Below are 24,607 nucleotides of genomic sequence, written 5' to 3'. Positions count from 1 at the left end.
TACAAGGCAAAAAAAAAATGCCTTAGGACAAGACACTTTCGTATTATTGAAATCCTAGTTTTTGTACAGATAACAAAAAGATGGGATGGTCACAATTGGAATCAGGTCTGACCTGGGATTAAACTGCATCAACAAAACATAGAATGCCAGAACACACAGTATAATGTTCAACTAGTGTGGCATATTTGGATTTCTGAATTTGAAAATCTGCAGTTTCTATATTATGGGTTTGTTGACAGTGACATCCTTCATCACTCTTGAATCCACCCTGTCCCATCTCTACTGTGTCTACCACCAGGATCCTGTGGACATACAGAAATAGACTGGACGATATTGCAAGAATGCAACTATGTCCTGACTGGTGCATTACACTCCATGCACGTCACCACTGCACATCAGATTGCAGCAAATGGTTATCATCTAGGTAGAGATGTGGTTATGTGGATTAAGAAGCTCACATTGCAACCATGTGGTCTCAGGTTCAGTTCCATTGCATGGCACTTTGGGCAAGTGTCTTCTAGTATAGCCCAAGGCTGACCCATGCCTTGTGAAGGAATTTGGAGGAATTCAGTAGAGAGAAACTGTGTGGAATCCCATTGTAGATATGTGTGTTTATGTGTCTGTGTTTGTCCCATGCTATTTGACAACCGGTGTTGGTTTTTTGACATCCCCCATAACTTAGCAGTTCAGTAAAAGAGACCAATTGAATAAGCGCTGGACTTTAAAAAAGCAAATAAGCCCTGGGGGCAATTTGTTCAATTGAAGCCTTCGAGGCAGTGCTCCAGCATGGCTGTAGTCCAATGACTGAAACAAGTAAAAGATTCAACTGAAGGAGATTTGTGGGTGACATACAGGGGACTCAACCAAGTCCCTGTGTACCATAAGGGTACTCAATTTGGGTCGACCTAGGGCTAAACAGCTACAACAGGTTTACAGTGGAGATAATACATGTCCAGATCTTTTCTAGTCTAGGCTCAAGGCCCGAAATTTTGGGGGAGAGGGGTCAGTCAATTAGATCAACCCCAGTACACAACTGGTACTTAATTTATCGACCCCGAAAGGATGAAAGGCAGAGTTGACTTTGGCAGAATTTGAACTCAGATTCTGCTGAGGTTAACTTTGCCTTTCATCCTTGTGGGGTGAAAAAAAAAAGGTAGCAAGCTGGCAGAAATGTTAGCATGCTGGGCGAAAAGCTTCACGGTATTTCATCTCTATGTTCTGAGTTCAAATTCCGCTGAGGTCAACTTTGCTTTTCAGCCTTTCAAAGTCGATAAATTAAGTACCAGTTGTGTGCTGAGGTGGATCTAATCGACTGGCCCCCAGCCTCCCCCAAAGATTTCGGGCCTTGTGCCTAGAGTAGAAAAGAAAAGAATACATGTCCAGGCCATCAAGGTGCATTCACTGCAGTTTACATTGCATGTCTGAGCATGCACTGTGGTCTGCAGATAAACAAGGATATAGGATTACTACGAGAGGAGGAATAAAATGTAACAAAAACTGAAAGGGTTTCTGGGTTGGGGTTTAAAAGGTTGTTTGATCAGGGTTGTTTTGGGGTTGCACTACCACACCAACAACTGTAACAATTATCAACAGCATTGAGTTATCACCACCACCACCACCATCAAGAACATCACCACCTTCACCACTACCGTCAACACTATCATCACTTCTTCCATTACTAGTAGAATCAGTACTACTACCACCTCCACCACCACTACCACCAACATCACCCCTATCACCAAGCCCATCGACATCACCACTGTCAACACCACCATTTTCACCTGTGCCACCACAACCACTACCACCTACACCATTGTCATGAGTAGGTTGAAAGTAGAACTTTAAAAGACAATTGAGAATTTATAAAACGACAACTTGAACATTTCACATGATTTGTGTCTGAACAACAGAAAGATAAACATAACAACAGCAACAACAACACTATGAACAACGATATCAACAAAAGTAAAAATGACAGTAACAACTCAATGAGGGACCCTGCTAGAAATAGAAGCTAAATCTTATTCAAATTGCAACCCTACCTCATCAGCAATTAGAAAGGAAGCTTTTGAATAATGTCCTAAGTATTCATTTTTGTTTAGTTTTTTTCCCATGGCCATCCCCATTTAAATCTAAATAATGAAGTAAAAGCATGATGGTATGGTCATACAGTTCACTTTCCCAACCATATTGTTACAGGGCCATTTCCAACAGAGTGGCACCTTGGGCCAAATGTCTTTTATTATAGCCCTGTGTTAGGCTAACATGAGTTTGATGAATATATTACTGAGGCACTGTTTTACAGCCAGGTGCTCTCTCTGTAGCTAACCTTTACCTGTTTTTCTAGCCCTTGGGGAGACAGGGGGTTTCTTATTTCACATCCTCAAAGACATAGAGCCAGAGGATGGTTTGTTGACATGAAATGACAACAGTGGCACCACTTGCAGCTCTGTGATATTTGGATAAGTGCAGTTGTAAACAGTTGTGCAGACAGATGCATACATGCACATGCACACATTCAACAGGCCTCTTTCAGTTTGCATCTGCCAAATTCTCTCACAAGGCTCCAGTTGGTCCGGGGGCTACAGTAGAAGACACTTGCCTAAGGTGTCCCACAGTGGGACCAAACCCAGAACCATGTGATCAGGAAATAAATGTGATGGTCATAGCTGGGACGTCTTTGATTACAGGTCAGCTTCAGCAGGGATGAGCTGATGTTAAAACAACACTAACATCAGCAACTATGGCACCAATGACGGAATATAATGACAAAAATATTGGGGGCTAATTTAGGACATGAGAGTAGAAATTTGAGGGAATGGGGTTAGTTGATGACATTGACCCCAGTGATTGACAGGTACTTTATTTTGTTGACTCCAGAAGGATAAAAGACAAAGATGACCTCGGCAAGATTTGAACCCAGAACATAAAGATTTGGAACAAATAATGCCAAGCATTTCTGCCTAAGCTCTATTGATTATGCCAGCTTGTAGTCAATGACAATGAGGATGATGGTGGTGGTGGTGATGACAGCACTGGAGTAGTGGTGTTGGCAATGATCGTGGTGGTGTTAGTGATGGTAGTGGTGGCAATGGTGGTGGTGTTAGTGATGGTGGTGGTGGTGGCAGCATTGGGGTGGTGGCAATGACGACGATGATAATAGTCATGGTGGTGGTGGTGGTAATGATGATTGTGGTGGTGTTGGTGGCAGTTTTGGGGTGATGGTGGTGGTTGTGGTGGTGGTGGCAGTTTTGGGGTGATGGTGGTTTTGGTGGTGGTGGTGATTGTGGTGGTAGTGGCGGCAGTTTTGGGGTGATGGTGGTGGTGGTGGTGGTGGCAGTTTTGGGGTGATGGTGGTGGTGGTGGTGGTAATGATAATTGTGGTGGTGTTGGTGGAAGTTTTGGGGTGATGATGATAATGATGGTGGTGGCAGAAGTGCGATATAGACACCGAAATGAGATAATGAAATATTTTGTGATTTAGAATAGCAGTAACAATTAACATTAACAAGTAGTTAAGAGTATCACAATAACGAGAACCACCACAACAACAACACCAATCATTTCAACAACAAGATAATAAAATATTTACAGAGTTGAAAGTTCAAAATTTAAATTGAAACTGATTTTTTTCTAGAATGCCACAAGAGTCAGAACGTTGAGTCGACTCTCAGACAAGGCAAGTTGATGTGTGCTGAAGACTGTGTTTTGGAGTTCTAACTAAACACTGGATTACTGTGGGGAAAATACTTAGGGACACAGATAAGAGTATTTGTTATTGTTGTTATTGTTGCATGATATTATTGTGTGTTTTTGTTTCATTTTGTTGGTTTGTTTTTTTATTTCTTTTCGTTGTGGCTGTTTTATGGTTTTATATATTTTTGTATTATTATGAAAGATAAAGGTAGAGTGAAAGAAAGTGAGAGAGAGAGAGACAGACTATGCATAAGAGAGACAGAATGTGTAATGTGTATGAGAGAGAGAGAGAGAAAAGTTGTGAGAGTGATAAGCAAAGTGAGAAAAAGAAACAGATACCAGGTCAGGTAAGAATGAAAAGTAGAGAGAGAGAGAGAAACAGACAGATAGCGCCAGTCAGTTATATTTGTGTATATATATATATATATATATATATATATATATAATTCTTTATTGCCCACAAGGGGCTAAACATAGAGGGGGCAAACAAGGACAGACAAAGGGACTAAGTCAATTACATCGACCCTAGTGCATAACTGGTACTTATTTAATCGACCCCGAAAGGATGAAAGGCAAAGTTGACCTTGGTAGAATTTGAACTCAGAAAGTAACGGCAGACAAAATACCGCAAGGCATTTCGTCCGGCATGCTTACATTTCTGCCAGCTCATATATATATATATATATATATATATATATATATATACACCCTCTTTATACTCTATACAATCTGGATGCAGCTGTGCTGATCTCCAGATGAAACATCTATGTTGTAAATAAACTACACACACACACACACACACACACAAGCTTGATATTTACAAAACAGGCATCAATAAACAAGAAAAACCGCCAGAATCCCACGAGATATCACTGAATGAAGGGAGGTAGGGGTGAAGCACACAAAAAAAAAAGCAGGGTGGGGTTCCAAAATCCTACCCTTTTTGGTTTTTATTTTTATTTTGTGCCAGATGGCTTTGAATGGGGGTGGGGTGTTGAGGTAATGTTGTGGGGGGTGGGAGGTCGAGGCTGGGGTTAACTCTGCAGAAGATGCAGTGCAATGCAAGTGAGGTGGATTGAATGATGATGATGATGGTGATGATGATGATGGTGATGATGATGATGGTGATTGTGATAATGATAGTGATGATGATGATAGCAGTAGTGATGGTGATAGTGATTGTAATGGTGGTGGTGGTGGTGGTGATGGTGATAATGACATGATAATGATGGCAGTAATGATGATAATGATGATGAAACTAAATAGGGTTCAAAATAAGTAATGACAGGTTAATGGATGGGTGCGTAGACAGACAGACAGACAGATAAATATTGTTGTTGTCAGAAGGAAAATAATTGCATCGTTAATTTTTGGAAACCCTCTTTAGTTTCATTATCCTCACCATCACCTTCATCCCCCTCTTCACCACCACCACCACCATCATCATCACCAATCTCATCTTCATCTATTTGCATTGCACTGCTTCATCTGCAGCATTAATCTCAGCCTCTACCCCATTTCCACTCCACAAACCCCACCCTCGGCCCTCTGACACAAAAACAAAAAACAAAACAGTAGGGTTGTGAGCCCCCTTCCATTCTTATATTCTTTTTTTTATATTTGTGCTTGACCGCTCCCCACCCCCACTTCATTCTGTGACATCTCGTGGGACTCTGGTAGTATTTTTTGTTTAATGTTCCTTAATATTACACTTGTGTGTAAGTAGATATATATATATATATTTATACATACGTATACATATATACATATACACGTGTATATGTACATGTGTATATATACATACAAACACACACACACACATGCACACACATATACATATATACACATACATATATATACATATATATGCATATACACATACATATATACACATATACATATGCACATATATATATATATACATATATATACACACATATATGTATATATATACATATATATATACACATATATGTATATATATACATATATATACACACATATATGTATGTACATGTTTATATATACACACATATGTGTACATGTTTATATATGCATACACATTATATATATATACATATATACATATATGTATGTATATATATATGCATACACACCTTTTTGTATGTTGCAAGATGTTTCATGCACAGCTGCATCTACATTCTCAGATAAAATGTGTGTATATGAATATATAATAGCTATATATATATATATATATATATATATAAATATATATATATATATATATGTATGTATGTATGTATGTATGTATATATACATACACACACACACATATCGGCGCTTTTAAGCTAGTATGTAGCTTTAAAGCAACTGACCCCGAATGAGAAAATCTGCAAACAGATCTCTGACTTGTTTTGAAGAATTTGTTGCAATTGCTTCCTCCACAGTCATATCCCAATGATGATCATATTCCTCACAAAAAATCATGTAAAAAAAAAAATATTTTCTTTTTAATTGCCAAAAGTAATCGCATTATTGAAAATAGGAATCCAAAATTTCAAGATTTCAGGTCTGGATTCGGCCTGGAATGTTTTTAATTTACTCACAGAGTTAGCATTTAGATTATAAAAATTGTTGTTGTACAAAAAAATTTCTCACAAAAAGTTACGTTAAAAAATTGCCAAAAGCAATCAGAGTAACGAAAACTTAGGAATCCAGAATTTCAGGATTGTTGGTCTGGATTCGGCCCAGAATGTTTTTAATTTACTCATGGAGTCCGCCTGATCCCAAAATGGCATGATATCTTGGGATATAGCCTCTAGGCGTAAAGTTGAAAAAGTGCGACACATTGACATTTACATATATCATATTTTATTATTATATTATATTAAGGTGGTGAGGTGGCAGAATCATTAGAACACTGGGCAAAATGTTTAGCGGTATTTTGTCTGCCATTAGGTTTTGAGTTTGAATTCCGCCAAGGTCGATTTTGGCTTTCATCCTTTTGGGGTCGATAATATTAGTACCAGTTACATACTGGGGATCGATGTAATCAACTTACTCCCTTCCCCCAAAATTTGAGGCCTTATGCTTCCAGTAGAAAGGATTTATTAAAGTTGTAAAAGTGTGACACAATAACATACACATTTATTGTATTAGATATGTTTAATTTGGGGGAAATGTTATTTCAATTAAAGTGTATTTTGTGTGTGTGTGTTAAAGAAAGCAAAATAAAACAAAAATGATAATGTTCAGTATGTTGGTTCAGGTTCAGTAAGTTGGCCACAGGAATTTCTGTCAAAGTTAATCAAAGTTGTACATCTCCTTTCTCTCACATACTTACTCTTTCTCTCTCTTTTATTATTACTCTCACTGCCACCATCAACACTACTACTTTTAATAAAACAACATCAATTCTCCCTTAAATTTCTTTGTCTCTTTTTCTTTTTCTCTCTCTCTCTCTCTCTCTCTGTCTTTGCAACTGCCCTCACCGTCTCTATGCCTACTATTACCCTCACCCTATCATGAGGAATGGTAGAAGTGTCATTGAATAGTGAGAGATGGAGGGTCTAAGTGTGACACACTGACACACAGATATTAGTTTTCTCATTTATTATATTAGATTTACACACACAAATATAAATATATATACACACACATATTTGACATGCACACATACAAATGTGCATACACACAGATACACATACATACATTCATATATACACTCATACATACATACACATATATATATACCCATACATACATACACATATATATATACCCATATGCACATACATATATATATACACACACTTTTGAAGAGAGAGAGAGCTGCTAATAATTATTATTTGATTTTTTCTTTCTGTAATTAGTGGGGGGAAGTCTCAATTAAGAATGTTTTGGCGCTTATGTGTAGGGGGTTTGACAAACCATTCCCACCAATTTATTTCTTTCCACATGCATTTGTTTTAACTCCTGACCCACTCCCAAACCCACATCCTCCCATGACTTCAGATTTTTTTCTGCTCCTGAGACTCAGAATCTGCAATTTAATTTTTTCCTCCCTGTGACTTAGCAGTGCCGCAAGAAACTGATAGAATAAATACGAGACTTCAAAAATAAGAACTGGGGCCAGTTTGTTCAATGAAACTCTTCAAGTTGGCACCCCAGCATGGCCACAGTCTGAGAAAAACTAGTAGAAGATATAAATTAATTTCAATTTTATATTTAAGAGATGAGGAATTATGTGCATTATTTACATTTGACGGATAATTGTCCTCATCTTGTTTGTTAACAACATTTTGGTTGATATACCCTCCAGGCTTCATTTTGTTTAGGACAGGTATAATTACTAACACAGGAAAATGCATCATACATCAAAATGAAGCTGGCCCTCTGTGGATCACATCCCTACTTCTCAACATAGTCGCTGTTTCTCTCAATAGCAATGTTCCACCTTCGAATAAGAACATGTGTCCTTGCCCCATAAAATTCTGTTGATTGTTCTTTGAGCCACTTCTTTGCTATAGTTTTCACTTCCTCATCACACTATCATCTCTTTGGCCCCATGAACGAGGGTTTGAGAGGCAAACATTATTCCAGGAAGTGAAAACTGTAGTGAAGAAGTGGCTCAAAGAACAGTCAACAGAATTTTATGGGGTAGGGATACATGCTCTCATTCGAAAGTAGAACATTGCTATTGAAAGAAACGGTGACTATGTTGAGAAGTAGGAATGTGATCCACAGAGAGGACCAGCTTCATTTTGATGTTTGGTACATGTACCTGTGTTGGTAATTATACCTGTCCTAAACAAAATAGCATTACTTTTTGACTCACCATCGTATGTTCCTTTGACTATCATTGCTGTCTTTTTGTCCTCCTCTTTTGTCAGTCTTTCAGTCAGCAGTAATACACCTGGCTACTCTATACGATAAGTCCTTATTATTTTTAAAACTAATTTTCTTAGGGCATTCTACTGCTGCTTTACTCCTATATCGACATTCAAAATAATCAAAGTATGGAATGAACTACCCACATCAATTGCTAGCTGTCAGGACATGGCACCCTTCAAATTCTAGGCTTCTCGAAATTCCCCAACACTATTCCTGACCTCCCTATGCCTCCTTTCCTCTTTCTGACTCTTTTACTGTTCAAGACTTATTGCTTCCATTTTGTTTTTGAAGTGTATCTCTAGAGATTTTCTATAGAATTTAGAGCCAGCACTGAAAGTTGCACCATTTCGTATTCGAATGTGCCAATGTAAACAATGCAATCGAAGACAGAAAAAGTAGATGATGGGTATATATGGATATTTCAGTTGTTATTTCTTCTTCTTCTGCACCAGAGCCAACTCATTAATCATCCATGAATACATTGCTTAAATGCTCACTAGGTTTAGCAGAGTAGCATTATTGGAGAGACCAATTTTACATATTAAACACATTTCTGGCAACCTCTATGAACATATCAATTGCTGGTAGGAACGCCATATTTTGTTTTACAACAATAATATACTTTATTTACATTATTTACATTTGATGGATATTTGTCCTCATCTTGTTTGTTGTTAACACTACGTTTCGGCCGATATACCCAACAGCCTTCATCAGGTGTCTTGGGGAAATTTCGAACCTGTGTTCTCATTCCTAAGGTATTTTTCGATATTATTATTATCATTATTATTCAGGTCACTGCTTGGAATCGAACTCAGAATCTTGGGGTTAATACCCTGCACTCTTAACCACAACGCCATATGCCCGTAGTGTTAACAACAAACAAGATGAGGACAAATATCTGTCAAATGTAAATAATGTACATAATTCCTCATTTTTGAAATATAGAACTAAATAATATATTTGGTCGTAATTTATGATTGCAAAACAAAATATGGTGTCCCTACTAGCAATTAATTGATGCTTTCTACCCCATCTTTTATGATTCTCTGAAAACTTGCAGCAGCCCTGAGCACAGTAAACTATTAACTGCCAGGAACATTTACATTTCATATCAAATTGGACATTTTAAATTTTTAATCCTCTTTCTTTGTCTTACTTCTTTGATATTTTCATTAGATTTATTCTTTTCTCTTTATTTTTCAGATCCGGAGAAAAAAAACCAAGATTAACAATTTCGGATTTTACCATTGTTTTATATGAAGAATCTACTGACTGATTTATGTTTAAGATGGCACCGCCAAGGAACTTACGATATTGGGTGTGCCTGTTCATTCTGGCCATCCAGTATTTCTTCATGTCTTTAATCTTCAATCAAAGAGGAATAATGAATATTCTTCCAACACGAACCAATCCTCTTGGACACAGCTTCCCACAGAGTATATATCGCAGGTTACTTCAAGAACAGTCCGAAAGAAAAAATCATTCTGGTAACTTACTTCAAAGAAACCCAAACTGTATAATAATTGGTGTTAGGAAATGTGGTACTCGTGCTTTGCTGGAATTCCTGTCAATCCATCCAAATATACAAATCTCAAAGTCCGAAATGCACTTTTTCAACAAAGAACACAATTACAAAAAAGGTTTAGAATGGTATCGAAAAGAAATGCCATACACTTACGAAGATGAAATCACAATAGAAAAAACACCTGCTTATTTTATAACTAAAAAGGTTCCAGAAAGAATCTATAAAATGAACCAAACCATTAAACTTTTGATTATCTTCCGTGACCCGACGATCCGTGTCGTATCGGATTATACGCAGGTGTGCCACAATCGAATGGCAGAGAATAAGACTTGCTTCCAGTTTAAAGACCTTGTAATGAACCCTATGATTAGTAAAGTTGACACGGACTACCGAGCAGTGGACACGAGTATATATTGCAAACATCTATTGAGATGGCTGCGATTATTCCCGATAGAACAGATGCATTTTGTTGATGGGGACATTCTTCTGCACAATCCACTTCACGAACTTCGTAAAGTTGAAACATTCTTGAATTTAGAACACAAATTCACTGCAGATAATTTCTATTTTAATTCAACACGTGGCTTCTATTGTATGAGGAATACAACAACTGAGAGGTGTTTGTCTAGCGGTAAAGGACGCAGGCATGCCAAAGTAGACCCACATATTTTAGATAATCTTCGAACATTCTTTCAACCGTATAACAAACGTTTGTTCAAAATGATTAATCGTAAGTTTGCATGGCCATGTTGTCTTAATAAAACTGACGTAACAAACACCTACAAAAGTGATGATTAGAAAGAATGGTTGAAGAATATTATAAATATACCCACCCCCAAGACAAGATACATATAAAATATATATATATATACACATATATATATAAATATATATTACACTAAAATCAAAACCATAAAAAAAAAACAATGGGATTTCATGTTGAAAGGTTTATATAAAATAATAAAAAAATCTATCATCTTGCATAGATTATTCAAATATTTTCTGAAGGTCAAATGTTATCAAGATTTATTTCTATGAAATATATCAGATATTATGTTATGAATGGTCTTTGTTAAAAAAAAACACATATGTTTGTATGTGCGTGTGTGTGTATGTATATATATTCACATATATACACTTATACATGTATAAATACATATATGTATATATACCTACATATAAACACATGTATATACCTACATATATATAAATACAAACATATATGTATATATACAGATTTTCTGTAGCCAAAATTTATGACAAAAGTCTCATATTTTTTTCTCCAGATACAATGTACCCCCCTCCACTATTCCCTACTCTACCCTCAGATCCAACCCTTCCATACAGAATAAAATAAAATAAAATGAAATTTTACAATCGTTTAAAGAGTGCCAACTCTGCTAATTGATGTTTCCATTTTTTTAAATATTTGTTCCTTGTCCTTGTGAAAAATATTTTCTACTCTCCATAAATTTTGTAAATAATTGAAAGAAAATGGTAAGAAAGAAAAATTACAATTTTTGTGATTAATGACTTACTACAAAGAAGTTACACAGAACTGTAATCCAACCAAAGTTGGTTTCTGTGTGTCTGTCTATCAATCAATGAAATCCATTATCAGAGAAGTATTGGAGAAGCTATTAGGTTAACTGTAACCTTCTTGCAATCAGACACCCGTCAGTAAAGACCTCTATCCACACAGTATAAATGTATAATACAATATATGTAACCTGTATAGTATCTATATAAATAGGGCTAATTTAGCTATTACTCCATAGACTGAAGAAAATGATGGACAACCTTAATCAATTTTTGAATCTTACACAATCTCTTCAAAGGTGTCTACATCAATTTCATCAATTCCAGAGAAACAGGCAGTCACTCTGTTTATATACTAAAAAATCACAATAGCTACAGAAAACTGGAGCTCCTAATTTGCATACAGGGATCTCAGTCCACACTGTATCATTATCATTGTTTAACGTCTGCTTTTCATGCTGGCATGGGTTGGACGGTTTGTCTGAGGACTGGCAAGCCAGGAGGCTGCACCAGGCTCCAATTTGATCTGGCAAGGTTTCTACAGCTGGATGCCTTTCCTAATGCCAACCACTCCAAGAGTGTAGTGGGTGCTTTTTACATGTCACCAGCATGGGAGCCAGTCAGGCAGCACTGGCATCGACCACGCTTGAATGGTGCTTTTTACATATCACCAGCACAGGTGCTAGTCAGGCCACAAGGGACCCAGTCAGGCCACACTGGCATTGACCACACTCAAATGGTGCTTTTTACATGTCACTGGCACAGGTGCTAGTCAGGCCACATGGGTACCAGTCAGGCGGCACAATTTCAGGGCTAATTTAGTTATTTCTTCATAGATTGGAAAAATGATGAACAACCTTTTGAATCTTATTGGAATCTCATCAGAGGCGTCTATATCAATTTTACCAATCCCAGAGAAACACAGAACCAATCTAAGTTAATGACATCAGAAATGTGGTGAATAAAAGGCAAGCAAACCTATATGGAGGCCACTACAGGGTGGATGAATATGTAAGAAATAGCAGCTAAATGTGCCCCAAATCATACCCAGCCATCTTCAATAGAGCAGGGACATTGCATAATGTATTTGACATACAAATAGATGGAATGGTCACAGCTGGAGTACTTTCAATCATAAATCTGCTCAATCAAGATTGACAGGAATCTAAACAATATGAAAAATAGGGTTTTGACCAGTGTTTAGTAAAATTAATGGTGGTGTTGTTGATCCTGAGCTTTAGGTCACCCTTACTTGAACACATCTATGACAATTCCATCATTATGGTTTCCAGTCTTTTATCTTAAACCTTTCATTTCTTTATTTCATTTATTAACCTTTCATTTCTTTACTCTTTAACCTTTCATTTATTTCATGGTGGTGTCCCATGCTGGAGCACCACCTTGAAGGATTTAGCTGAACAAATTAACACCGGTGCTTGTTTCAAAGTCTGGTACTCATGCTATCAGCTTCTTTTGCTAAACGGCCAATGTTATGGAGACATAAACAAACCAACACTGGTTGTCAAGCATTTGGGGGACAGGACATAGCGCCAAAGACACATACAGATGGTTGTAAATGAGCATCACCAACATACAAGTGGTGCTGTTCATTTCCTGTCTTCCGTACAGAAAAACGAGTCTAGCCATGGAGAAATACTACCTTGCTTGAAAATAAGTGAGGGTTGGTGACAAGAAAGGCATGCAAACCCTTCTACCTCAACAAATTCCATCTCATTTCTTTACTGCCCACAAGGAGCTACACACAAAAGGGACAAACAAGGACAGACAAACAGATTAAGTCAATTATATTGACCCCAGTGTGTAACTGGTACTTATTTAATCGACCCCGAAAGGATGAAAGGCAAAGTCGACCTCGGCAGAATTTGAACTCAGAACATAGCAGCAGATGAAATACCACTAAGCATTTCGCCCGGTGTGCTAACGCTTCTGCCAGCTCGCTGCCCTACAATGAATTCCATCTATTCCATAATCTACCTCAACAAATTCCATCTAACCCATGCAAGCATGGAATGGACATTCTTTTCTACTCTAGGCACAAGGGCCGAAATTTCTGGGGAGTGGGGCCAGTCGATTAGATCGACCCCAGTATGCAACTGGTACTTAATTCGTCGACCCCAAAAGGATGAAAGGCAAAGTCAATCTCGGTGGAATTTGAACTCTGTACATAATGACAGACGAAATACTGCTAAGCATTTCACCCAGCATGCTAACGTCTCTGCCAGTTCGCCGCCTTTAATGGAATGGACATTAAAATAACAATGATAATGACGGTCAATAACATTATAAATATGATAGGCAGCAGTCCTTAGTAACATCATAAATGTTACTATTCTGCAGTCGTTAATGACACCATAAATATGTTAAGTGTTGGTTAGTATCATAAATGTTATGATTCAGCAGTCTCTAATCGGAAAATATGTTATTTAGCAGTAGTTAATGACACCAGAAATGAGATATTTAAGGGTGGTGTATAACATGAGAAAATATGCTGTTTATCAAGTTCTCAGTTATATCGAGGGAATGTGTTTGTTTACACGAGGTAAGTAACATGAGCTTGTGGTCTCTTTTTGGCTGGTTTTATTTTTTTCTTTTGCTTTCTATTAAGTCAGCTGGCGAAACTTTCTTCTCCCTCTTAAACTTACAAGTTGGTAAAAGAATTTAAGCTCAGTACTACAAACTAATGGGATATCATTCAAGAGAGCCTCTATATTCCTACTTTGTCTCCTACAAATGATAATCAGATCTCCCTCAAATCAAGCCCTGGTTCCCTACCATCCAAAAAACAGTAAGGGACATACTCATTATCTAAATGAATTCAGACAGAAGATTACATTTTACATCATGGAGTAGAGAAGTTTAATGTTGGCTACAAAGCCTCGGAGCATATACACAATAGCTGAAACAAAACTGTAGGATGGATGGTCGTGGATGGAATACCTTTGATCATAGATCTGCTTGATCTACACAACAATGAAATATTTATCAATTATATTTAGATGTCTGTGTTTACAGATGTGTTTTGTTCCTACACGGTACTCTCTATTTATGGCTAAGGTAAGTGGTACATGTTAAAGTAAATTATTTTCTTTTCATTTCATCCACAAACACAATGTCGTGTCTCTTGCAAAATTTGAACCCAAGACATCCTAGTTAATAGCTAAAGCCTTGTGAATAGATTCGGTCGGTGAAAACTGAAAGAAGTCTGCCTTATTTGTTTGTATATATGTATGCATGCATGTGCAAGAGCAGCTGTGTGGTAAATAGTTTGTTTACCTACCACATAGTTCCGGGTTCAGTCCCACCATGTGGCACCTTGGGCAGGTGTCTTCTACTCTAGCCTCGGGCCGACCAAAGCCTTGTGAGTGGACTTGGTAGATGGAAACTGAAAGAAGTCCATTATATATATATATATATATATATATATATACATATATATATAAGTAAATAAATGGAGTTGAACGCAGATACTATTCAAATTCTTTTACTTTCGACATATATATATATGTATATATACGTACATGTTTGTGTATCTGTGTTAGTTCCTCCACCATCGCTCGCTTGACAACTGACGTTGGTGTGTTTACGTCCCTATAACTTAACGGTTCAGCAAACGAGACTGATAAAATAAGTACTAGGCTTACAAAGAATAAGTTCTGGGGTTGATTTGTTTAACTAAATGCAGTGATCCAGCATGGCCACAGTCAAATGACTAAACTAAAGGAAAGAATAAAAAAATATATGTCAACCCCATACACATGAATGTATGTGTGTATATGCATGTGTGTGTGTTCGCATGTGTGTGTATGCATGTGTGTGTATGGATATGTTTGGGTGTATACATGTGTGTATACATGTGTGTGCGTGCGTGTGTATGTGTGTATGCATGCATGTGTGTGTGCATGCATGTGTGTGTGTATGCACGTGTATGTGTGTATGTGTATGCATACATGTGTATGCATGCATGCGTATGCGTGTGTGTGCATGCACGTGTGTCTGCATGTGCATGTGTGTGTGCATATGCATGTATATGTGTGTGTATGTGTGCGTGTGTGTGCACATGCTCGCATGCGTGTGCATGTATGTGTGTATGTATGTATGTTCTGTTGTGAATTTTAATAGCTGCATCACTGTTCATCATGAGTCGATCCCTGTGAGATTTTTGATGGCTCACCAGGCCTGCACGACTCAAACACCTCCTCCCACAAACCACACACAAACAGCAACACCCTCTCTGAAAAGCCATATTAAGAGAGTGCATATGGTAGCACCTGTTTCTCCTGCCAGCCAGCACAGTTGTCCAGTATCTAATAAAATGTGTAAAAGTCTGGCCAGGCTTAAAAGTCATATAAGGGCATCACATGACAACAATAATGATTTCAGTAAGACTTCTTGGCAATGGCTTTTCTCGTGTAATGAGGATGCAGCTATGATAGATTGATCGATTGATTAATTGATTGATTGATGGATGGATGGATAGTGCTGAGCAGTGATGTGTATCAATATAAATTTGTTACCAGTTCAAACATGTCTGAAGCATATTCGAACCCATAAGGAAGTCACTCACCTGGTTTTGTTATGGAGAAAAAATTTCTCACAATTAACAAATAGGTGTAACTTGTTGAGGTCATTTCTACAGATTTTCTTTAGAAATTATAGGGCACAGGAGTGGCTGTGTGATAAGTAGCTTGCTTACCAACCACATGGTTCCAGGTTCAGTCCCACTGCATGGCACGTTGGGCAAGTGTCTTCTACTATAGCCTTGGGCCGACCAAAGGCTTGTGAGTGGTTTGGGAGATGGAAACTGGAAGAATCCCTTCGTGTATATGTATGTATATGTGTGTATATATTTGTGTTTGTCCCCCCAACATCGCATGACAACTGATGCTGGTGTGTTTACATCTCCGTAACTTAGTGATTCAGCATAAGAGACCAATAGAATAAGTACTAGGCTTACAAAGAATAAACTCTGGGGTCGATTTGCTCGACAAAAGGCAGTGCTCCAGCATAGCCACAGTCAAATGACTCAAACAAGTAAAATAGTAAAAGTACTGATTTTTGCTATGTTTTATATCCAAGACATCAGATGTAAACAAACAATGAGATCAAGGATGAAAAAATGGGTAATGGGTGTATATGCCATAGCTTTTTTCATCCTATCCTTAACAAATGATGTAATAGCACTGCTAACACAGTAGAACACAGTATTGAATTATAAATGTACTTATAGTATATTATGGTTGCATAATGAAATACTGCATCCCTACAAACCATAGATAGGTGTAAATATGCCAAGTCTGCCCAAGTCAGCATCTAACCAGACTATGGGATGCATGCATTTTGAAGTGATTATCTCCTCTTCAGTAGCAGAGACCAGAAAGGCAGACGTTATGAACTGACATGAGAGACAAGTCCCTTTTTATGATATTCCTGTCATTGACTGAGTGAGTAAAAAAAAACACAAGAGGCATTGAATACATTTGGTAGAAATTACATATATTTTTAGCTAAATAATAATAATAATAATAATAATAATAATCCTTTCTACTGAAGGCACAAGGCCTCAAATTTGGGGGGAGGGGACTAGTTGATTACATCAACTCCCAGTACTCCACTGGTACTTAATTTATCAACCCCCGAAAGGATGAAAGGCAACGTCAACTTAAGAGGAATTTGAACTCAGAACATAGTGACAGACTATATAACACTAAGCATTTTGCCCAGTGTGCTAATGATTCTGCCAGCTCATTGCCATAATAATAATAATAATAATAATAATGGTTTCAAATTTTGCCACAAGGGCAACAATTTTGGGGGAGGGGATGAGTCGATTACATCGACCCCAGTATGCAACTGGTACTTATTTTATCAACCCCAAGAGGATGAAAGGCAAAGTCAACCTCGTCAAAATTTGAACTCAGATTGTAGAGACAGGCAAAATACCGTTAAGCATTATGCATGGCATGCTAACAGTTCTGCCAGCTCACCACCTTAATAATGATAATAATAATAATAATAATATATTCATGAAAAAAAAATATATATATATATATATATATATATATATATATATATAGGTGTAGGAGTGGCTGTGTGGTAAGTAGCTTGCTTATGAACCACATGGTTCCGAATTCAGTCCCACTGTGTGGCACCTTGGGCAAGTGTCTTCTATTATAGGCTCGGGCTGAAAAAGCCTTGTGAGTGAATTTGGTAGATGGAAACTGAAAGAAGCCCATCATATATATGTGTATATATATATATATATATATATATATATATATGTATGTGTGTGTATATGTGTTTGTCCCCCCAATATCGCTTGACAACCGATGCTGGTGTGCTTACATCCCCGTAACTTAGTGGTTCGGTAAGAGAGACCGATAGAATAAGTACTAGGCTTACGAAGAATAAGTCCTGGGGTCAATTTGCTCGATTAAAGGTGGTGCTCCAGCATGGCCACAGCCAAATGACTGAAACAAATAAAAGAGTAAAAGTGTATATATGTATGTATACAAATAATCTATAATTATAAACATAATTATAATCAGGCATCAGCTAATTGCTTCGTCACGCACTGACTTTAGAAATAAATCCACACGTGGGAGATCTTTTATGGTAGCAGAAAAGGCATTTTAACTCCTATTTCTAAATTCGGCGCATGGCAAAGCAATTAGCTGAACCCTGATTATAATTATGTTTATAATTATAGATTATTTCTATCTAAAATGGTTATTTTAACATACCAAACTACTTGGTAAAATTATTAATTATCAATTAATTTTACCCTTTTATTATTATTATTATTTTATATATATATACTCTTTACTCTCTTTTACTTGTTTCAGTCATTTGACTGTGGCCATGCTGGAGCACCGTCTTTAGTTGAGCATCAACCCCAGGACTTATTCTTTCTAAGACTAATACTTATTCTATCGGCCTCTTTTGCTGAACCATTAAGTTACGGGGATGTAAACACACCAGCATCGGTTGTCAAGCAATGTTGGGGGGACAAACACAGACACACAAACATACACATATATATACATATATACAATGGGATTCTTTCAGTTTCCATCTGCCAAATCTACTCACAAGGCTTTGGTCAGCCTGAGGCTATAGTAGAAGATACTTGCCCAAGGTGCCACACAGTGGGACTGAACCCGGAACTATGTGGTTGGTAAGGTTTTTCAAGAAAGACTAGCAGTTGCCCATGGATGTAAGCTTCCTCTCTCCAAGCCTCCAATGTTTATCCAAGGCAAAGACTGCTGTGTGGGGCCGATACCTTCTGGCCCCAGAGTTGTCAGACACTAAGAACCAGGACAATACTACAAGGTGTTTTACCCAATGCTCTAAAGCTTAGGCTGGACTAGAAACTGTAGTAAGAGGTGCAGCACTCTGTGATTGAAATCAGGATCTTGTGGTTGTAGGTGGTACACTTTTTAACCATTCAGCACTTCATATACCCCTTAATTTGATTAAATTAATCACTGGTAAACACGTAAACCCTTATGATGTGGTCAGTTGACCTGCTAGAAATAGCAGCCATATCTCCCTCAAATCACATCCCCACTATTTTAAGAAAGAAGGACACATTAAATAATGTGGTCTTTGGTGCATGATGCCTGAAAAAAAAGAGGGGATGGTTCAGTAGCATAGCAACAGGATATATGCTGGGTGTGCAAACTTCATAGGGTGTGGCCACTTTATGAATGCCATTATGTATTTAAAATCAGGATTAGGATTAACTCAGAAGTGAGGTATATAGAGTGATAGCATAGGGTGTGTACTTTATATAGGCCACCTATATCAATTTTATATTTGCTGTAGTCAAAGAAATGTTTAAGGAAGGGAGCTGTCAGATTGGGCAAAACTCACACTACAAAGGATGGTCACACTACATGGGATGGTCATGGCTGGAACAACTTGGATTGGAAGTCTACTCGGTCATAAGTCCGAGGCAGATTTCCTACAGCTGGATGCTCTTTCTCAGTTTTATTCATGCAAGATAATATTTTCTGCATGATGAGACATGTTTTTTTTACAGAAGACTGGAAATGAACAACCTCACTTGTATGATGATGATGATGATGATGCACATTTACAACTATCGTGATGTCTAGGCAAGGGTACACACAAACATACAGTCTTACATACACAAAAACATTTATATATATATATAGTGAGAATTTACAAAAAAACAAAAGACAAAGACAGGTGTGTAAACAACAAACAGATGTAGTAGTTTAACACTTGGGAAGTGAGATAGTCTTTTACTTTTCGAGCCTACGCTCTTCAAAAGAAAGGAACACAGAAATAAACAGGGAGAGAAAATAGAAAAAGGTTTAGTGGTTAGCAATCTATTATATATTCTATTATATATATATAATCTATTATATATATATATATATACTGAACCTCAAAAGAAACATTGCACACATACTAGATAAAAACGGGTTTATTAACAGACTGCCATAACATTGGTTGAAGATTGCTAATTAAGAAACCGTTCATTCCTAATGATAAAACGTCATTTCCTGAAACATGTTTGATGACACATGGTGTCACATGATGACAGAGTGCACTGGATCCAAAGGGATGAATTCAATATCTTGTGTGACCACCATTGGTGTTGATTACCACCAGACATCTTATGTACATTGAATGCACCAAACAACTGATGAAGTCCATGGAGACAACCGCCCACACTCTGTTAAAACTTGCAGTGAGTTGTGCCGCAGTTGTCAGTCTTGGACAGATGTCATTTAGCCTTTGGATTTCATCCCACAGCTGCTCTATGGGGTTCAAGTCCAGACTTGGGGCAGGACATGGCAGTTTCTGGATGTTGTGCTGTTGGAGGAAGTCTTGTCAAACTGGCAGTGTGGGCACGGACGTTGTCATGTTGGAACACATGATTCCGTTGATGAGCAAAGTATTGCACAATGTGAGGTCTCAATATTTGGTCGATGTAGCGAGCAGTGGTTACTCCATTGCCCCAGCCTTGGCTATGTTTTGGAAGACCACCAGTCCAAGCTTCTGGTTGAGTGCAATCCCGCCCCATACCATGATGCTCTGTCCTCCCCATGAGTCTCTCCACCACACGGCCATCATCATGACATTCACCCCTTCTTCTCCAAACCCTAGCTCTTCCATCTGCCACAGAAATGCAATATCGACCTTCACCAGAGAAGACTACAGTCCTCCACTGCTGATATCACCAGTTCTGACGTTTTTGAGCCCACTGCAGATATCCCCATCGATGACAATTTGTGAGGCACAGTAAAATCTTCATTGACATTATCTTTCTTTGTTTAAGCCTTGCAAAAAATATCATCACAGACATAGCTGTGTGGTTAAGAAGTTCACTTCCCAACCATGTGGTTCTGAGTTCAGTCCCACTGCATGGCACCATAGGCAAGTGTCTTTAACTGTAGCACTACAATGATCAAAGCCTTGTGAATAAATTTTTAAAGCAGAAACTGAAGGTGGCAAGCTGGCAGAAACGTTAGCATGCCGGGCGAAATGCTTAGCGGTATTTCGTCTGCCGCTACATTCTGAGTTCAAATTCCGCCAAGGCCGACTTTGCCTTTCATCCTTTCAGGGTCAATAAATTAAGTACCAGTTACGCACTGGGGTCGATGTAATTGACTTAATCCGTTTGTCTGTCCTTGTTTGTCCCCTCTATGTTTGGCCCTTTGTGGGTAATAAAGAAATAAGAAACTGAAAGAAGCCTATCATGTGTGTGTGTGTTACTTTGTCATGACATTCTGTGATATTTCTAAGTGTCGCCTTCATAAAAGCAGTGTCTCTTGTTTCCAATTTTTCATGAAAAACATATCTGGTCAAAAGTAAAGTGACAGGAATGGCATCCAGTCACAGAAAATTGCCTCTACAGCTTTAATCTGACCCATGCAAGCATGGAAAAGTGGACTTTAAAGCGATGATGATAATAGCGTTCCAGTAATGGTATAACTTCACAAATGTGCCCCCAACCTCCTGACTTTGTTTACTCATAACTTCCTATGGCTATTTTTTCACTGAAAATTTCTACAAATATCTTTCAGATGGTGTAGACGACAACTGCATTAGAATTTTTAAAAAGTGCGGATAAGGGAGATATTTCATGCACCTCGACTTTGTTTCCTCATATGCTTTGATGGTTTCATTTTAATTGCTGTAATTATGTGGTCACTTAGTTTGCTAGAAATAGTAGAGATGATTTGGGTACATTCGAAGGTCTATAGAATACCAAACAGCCATACCGAGAATTTTTTTTGTCTTTTTCATCTTTTTATTTGTTTCAGTCATTAGACTGTGGCTATGCTGGGGCACCACCTTCAGGAATTTTAGTTGAAAGAACCACCACCACCCCAAAACTTTTTTTTTTAAAGCCAGGTACTTATTCTATCGGTCTCTTTTTGCCAAACTACTAAGTTACCAGGATGGAAACAAACCAACACCAGTTGTCAAGTGGGAAGCAAGGACAAACACAGCGACAGACTGATATAGATATTGATATAGATAGATATTGATAGATATATAGATATTGATATATAGATAGATAGAGATATATAGATAGATATAAATATATATATTGATATAGATAGATTATTGATATATACAAATAGATAGATATACATAGATATACATATATAGATATATATCTATATCTATCTTTCTATGCATATATATATTATGTAAATAATATAAAACATATATATATATATGCATATATACATATGTATATGTACATCTCTCTCTCTCTCTCTCTCTATATATATATATATATATATATATATATATATATATATACATACACACATACTTGGGCACAGGACGTCACGAAACGTGTACAAAACAAAAAAAAATACGAAGCACGAGTACATGGAACATGAGCTATTCTTTGGAACCACGAAAGACACAAATGGAAAACAAAACAAACAACATAAAGAACGACCCATCATCGGTTGTTGGCTGTTTCTCATAGTTACAACAGAGTGGATGACAGGGGCCCATGACGATTTACAACCGCGATTGGCCAGGAGTTAAACAAGAACGACATTGCGATAAAGGCGAAAGAAAATTATTACTGCGACTAGTTCCTCATTTTTTATTAACTCACATCTCTCTGTATGAATAATATTCTGCATATGTACATGGTAACACCAATTAACATTATTACATAGGAGCACCAGGCTCTTCGGTGCATGAGCGCGTGCGTCTGATGCGTAGATGTGTGTGTGTGTATACATAGTCACGTTCAATTATGTAACATTTCCTCGTTTATCTGTGTGCATGTCTACGTACCCGTGTATCTGTCAGTCTTTACATCTCTGTTTACTATCTTATCGGTTTATGTCGGGAAGATAATATCAGTAATACGATATAATAGGAGCAGATGATAATTAAGCAATGACGCAATATCATGGTGATTTGCAAGTTTTTTTCAGTGAAACAACACCAGCACGAAAGAAAGCTCTTTCTCTTCTTGCTTCGCCCTCGCCACTCCTTACGTCTGTTTAGTTATTATGAAGACGATTAGCATTTCCTATTCGTTTAATTCGTTTTCATATTCTGGGAGAAGAAAATATATTATCTTACATGGCTCAATTAATGTTTAAAAACGCAATCAAATCCTCCACCCATCCAACAGTTTCTGAAAACGTGAGAGCTCTAGTACTACAATAATGGTTACTGATTTAGGCACATGGCTAACAGTAGCGGGGGGTGGGTAGGGTAAGTCAGTGAACCTTAGCTGTTGACTAGTATTGTTTTATTACTTGCTCTTACCTGGGTTAGGTTAAGCTGACTCCCTCGAAACGCTTCAGTACTGTACTTTTCTCTTGTGTTTCCATTCGTATATGAACGTTACTCTTTGTGGGATATAAAGATTCGCCCTAGTAGCCATTGCAAAATGTTTCATCGTGAGTCGCTTGTGCAGCACAAAATTAGAGGCTTTGGCGAAGTTGGGAGAGATAACTTTCACCCATGAGCCGTTGTCTCTGATTCGAGTGATGTCTTCAAGAAGTTTGACAAGTTTGCCACAATAAATTCAAAATGTTAGAGTTGAATAAAGTTCTTGGTGTTCCAGTGTCTCTATCTCTCTCACACACACACAAACACACATTCAAACTCTCGCTTCTCTTCCCCACCCACATCTGAACACTTATTACTGGCATCGAATGCAAGACCGCCTCCGCTTGGATGACAGGGCAACTCCTCGCGCAGTAGCTCCTTCTCCTTGACTGCAGTGGATTTCTATGCGAATAACTTGACCGATAGCAGACTACTTTGGGTTAATGCTCTTTCCAGTCCTTGACCATGAGCGGACTTCAACACCTGAAGCATGGTTCCTTGAGAGTTCTCCTTTCGCTGTTTTCCGCTCCGATCTACCGGGCCCCACCGTCACACTTACTGCAACATACTCCATACTCTTGTTCTGTTCACAAAGTTGCCCACTGTTACTGTCTCAATGTCCAGTAGCTGCTGCAGCCCCCTTCGAGATATAGTCGGGGAAACCGGACACAAACAGACAGAACCGGGTCTTGCTCATATAGTCGTTCACCTGTATTCCCTGCAGTTTAGTGACAAACCTTATTTTTTTTTATTCCGGCCACTACATATCTTCGCTGGAAAAAGCCAGAGAATACTGCTGCTAATCTTTGTTTTTATTGTCATGTTGAACCTAACAAAAGGAAAACAGCGTCGGAATAGCTTGAAGTATAAAGGTTAAAAATTATTTTATCTTCACTTTTAGGAAACGACTTCGAAAGGAACTTTTCAATTGCAGACTTGAACTTGCCCTGCGACTCACAGGCACTCACAACTCAAGTACTGGCAATAATCTAGAATACCCACAGACTACGTCCGTTCCCACTAACCTCTGCGTCGAAGAAGAGACTTCTTAGATATGTCACTTCTTCACCTGACATCACTTAGTATTTTCATTTTGGAGCATGACTCACGATGCCACAG

At 37.9% G+C, this 24,607-nt stretch overlaps 2 protein-coding genes across 5 annotated transcripts in view; both read left to right on the top strand.

Annotated features, from left to right (window-relative positions):
- LOC115215914 (heparan sulfate glucosamine 3-O-sulfotransferase 5-like) overlaps nucleotides 1–11,464 on the top strand; it is a 507,987-nt gene extending 496,523 nt beyond the window's left edge. For 2 of the 4 annotated variants that reach the window (XM_029785263.2, XM_036506064.1), the window contains one exon: nucleotides 9,757–11,464. In XM_029785263.2, the coding sequence (XP_029641123.1) occupies nucleotides 9,833–10,876 (1,044 nt within the window). In that variant the 5' untranslated portion in view covers nucleotides 9,757–9,832 and the 3' untranslated portion in view covers nucleotides 10,877–11,464. Of the gene's footprint in view, nucleotides 1–3,580; nucleotides 3,769–9,756 lie in introns of those variants that run through there. The other 2 variants (XM_029785266.2, XM_036506065.1) reach the window with 2 other exon arrangements.
- A 2,822-nt stretch (nucleotides 11,465–14,286) lies between these two features.
- The window catches only part of LOC115215655 (heparan sulfate glucosamine 3-O-sulfotransferase 5-like), an 87,618-nt gene continuing 77,297 nt past the window's right edge, over nucleotides 14,287–24,607 (top strand). Inside the window, exon 1 of the mRNA XM_036506068.1 lies at nucleotides 14,287–14,692. The gene's annotated coding sequence lies outside the window, so the exon portion shown is untranslated. The remainder of the gene's footprint in view (nucleotides 14,693–24,607) is intronic.

The sequence above is a fragment of the Octopus sinensis genome, linkage group LG9 (genome assembly GCF_006345805.1).
Source record: "Octopus sinensis linkage group LG9, ASM634580v1, whole genome shotgun sequence".
In the NCBI taxonomy this organism is placed as follows: Eukaryota; Metazoa; Mollusca; class Cephalopoda; order Octopoda; family Octopodidae; genus Octopus; species Octopus sinensis.
The sequence above is the reverse complement of the archived record's forward strand: the minus strand, read 5'-3'. Positions and strand labels throughout refer to the sequence as shown.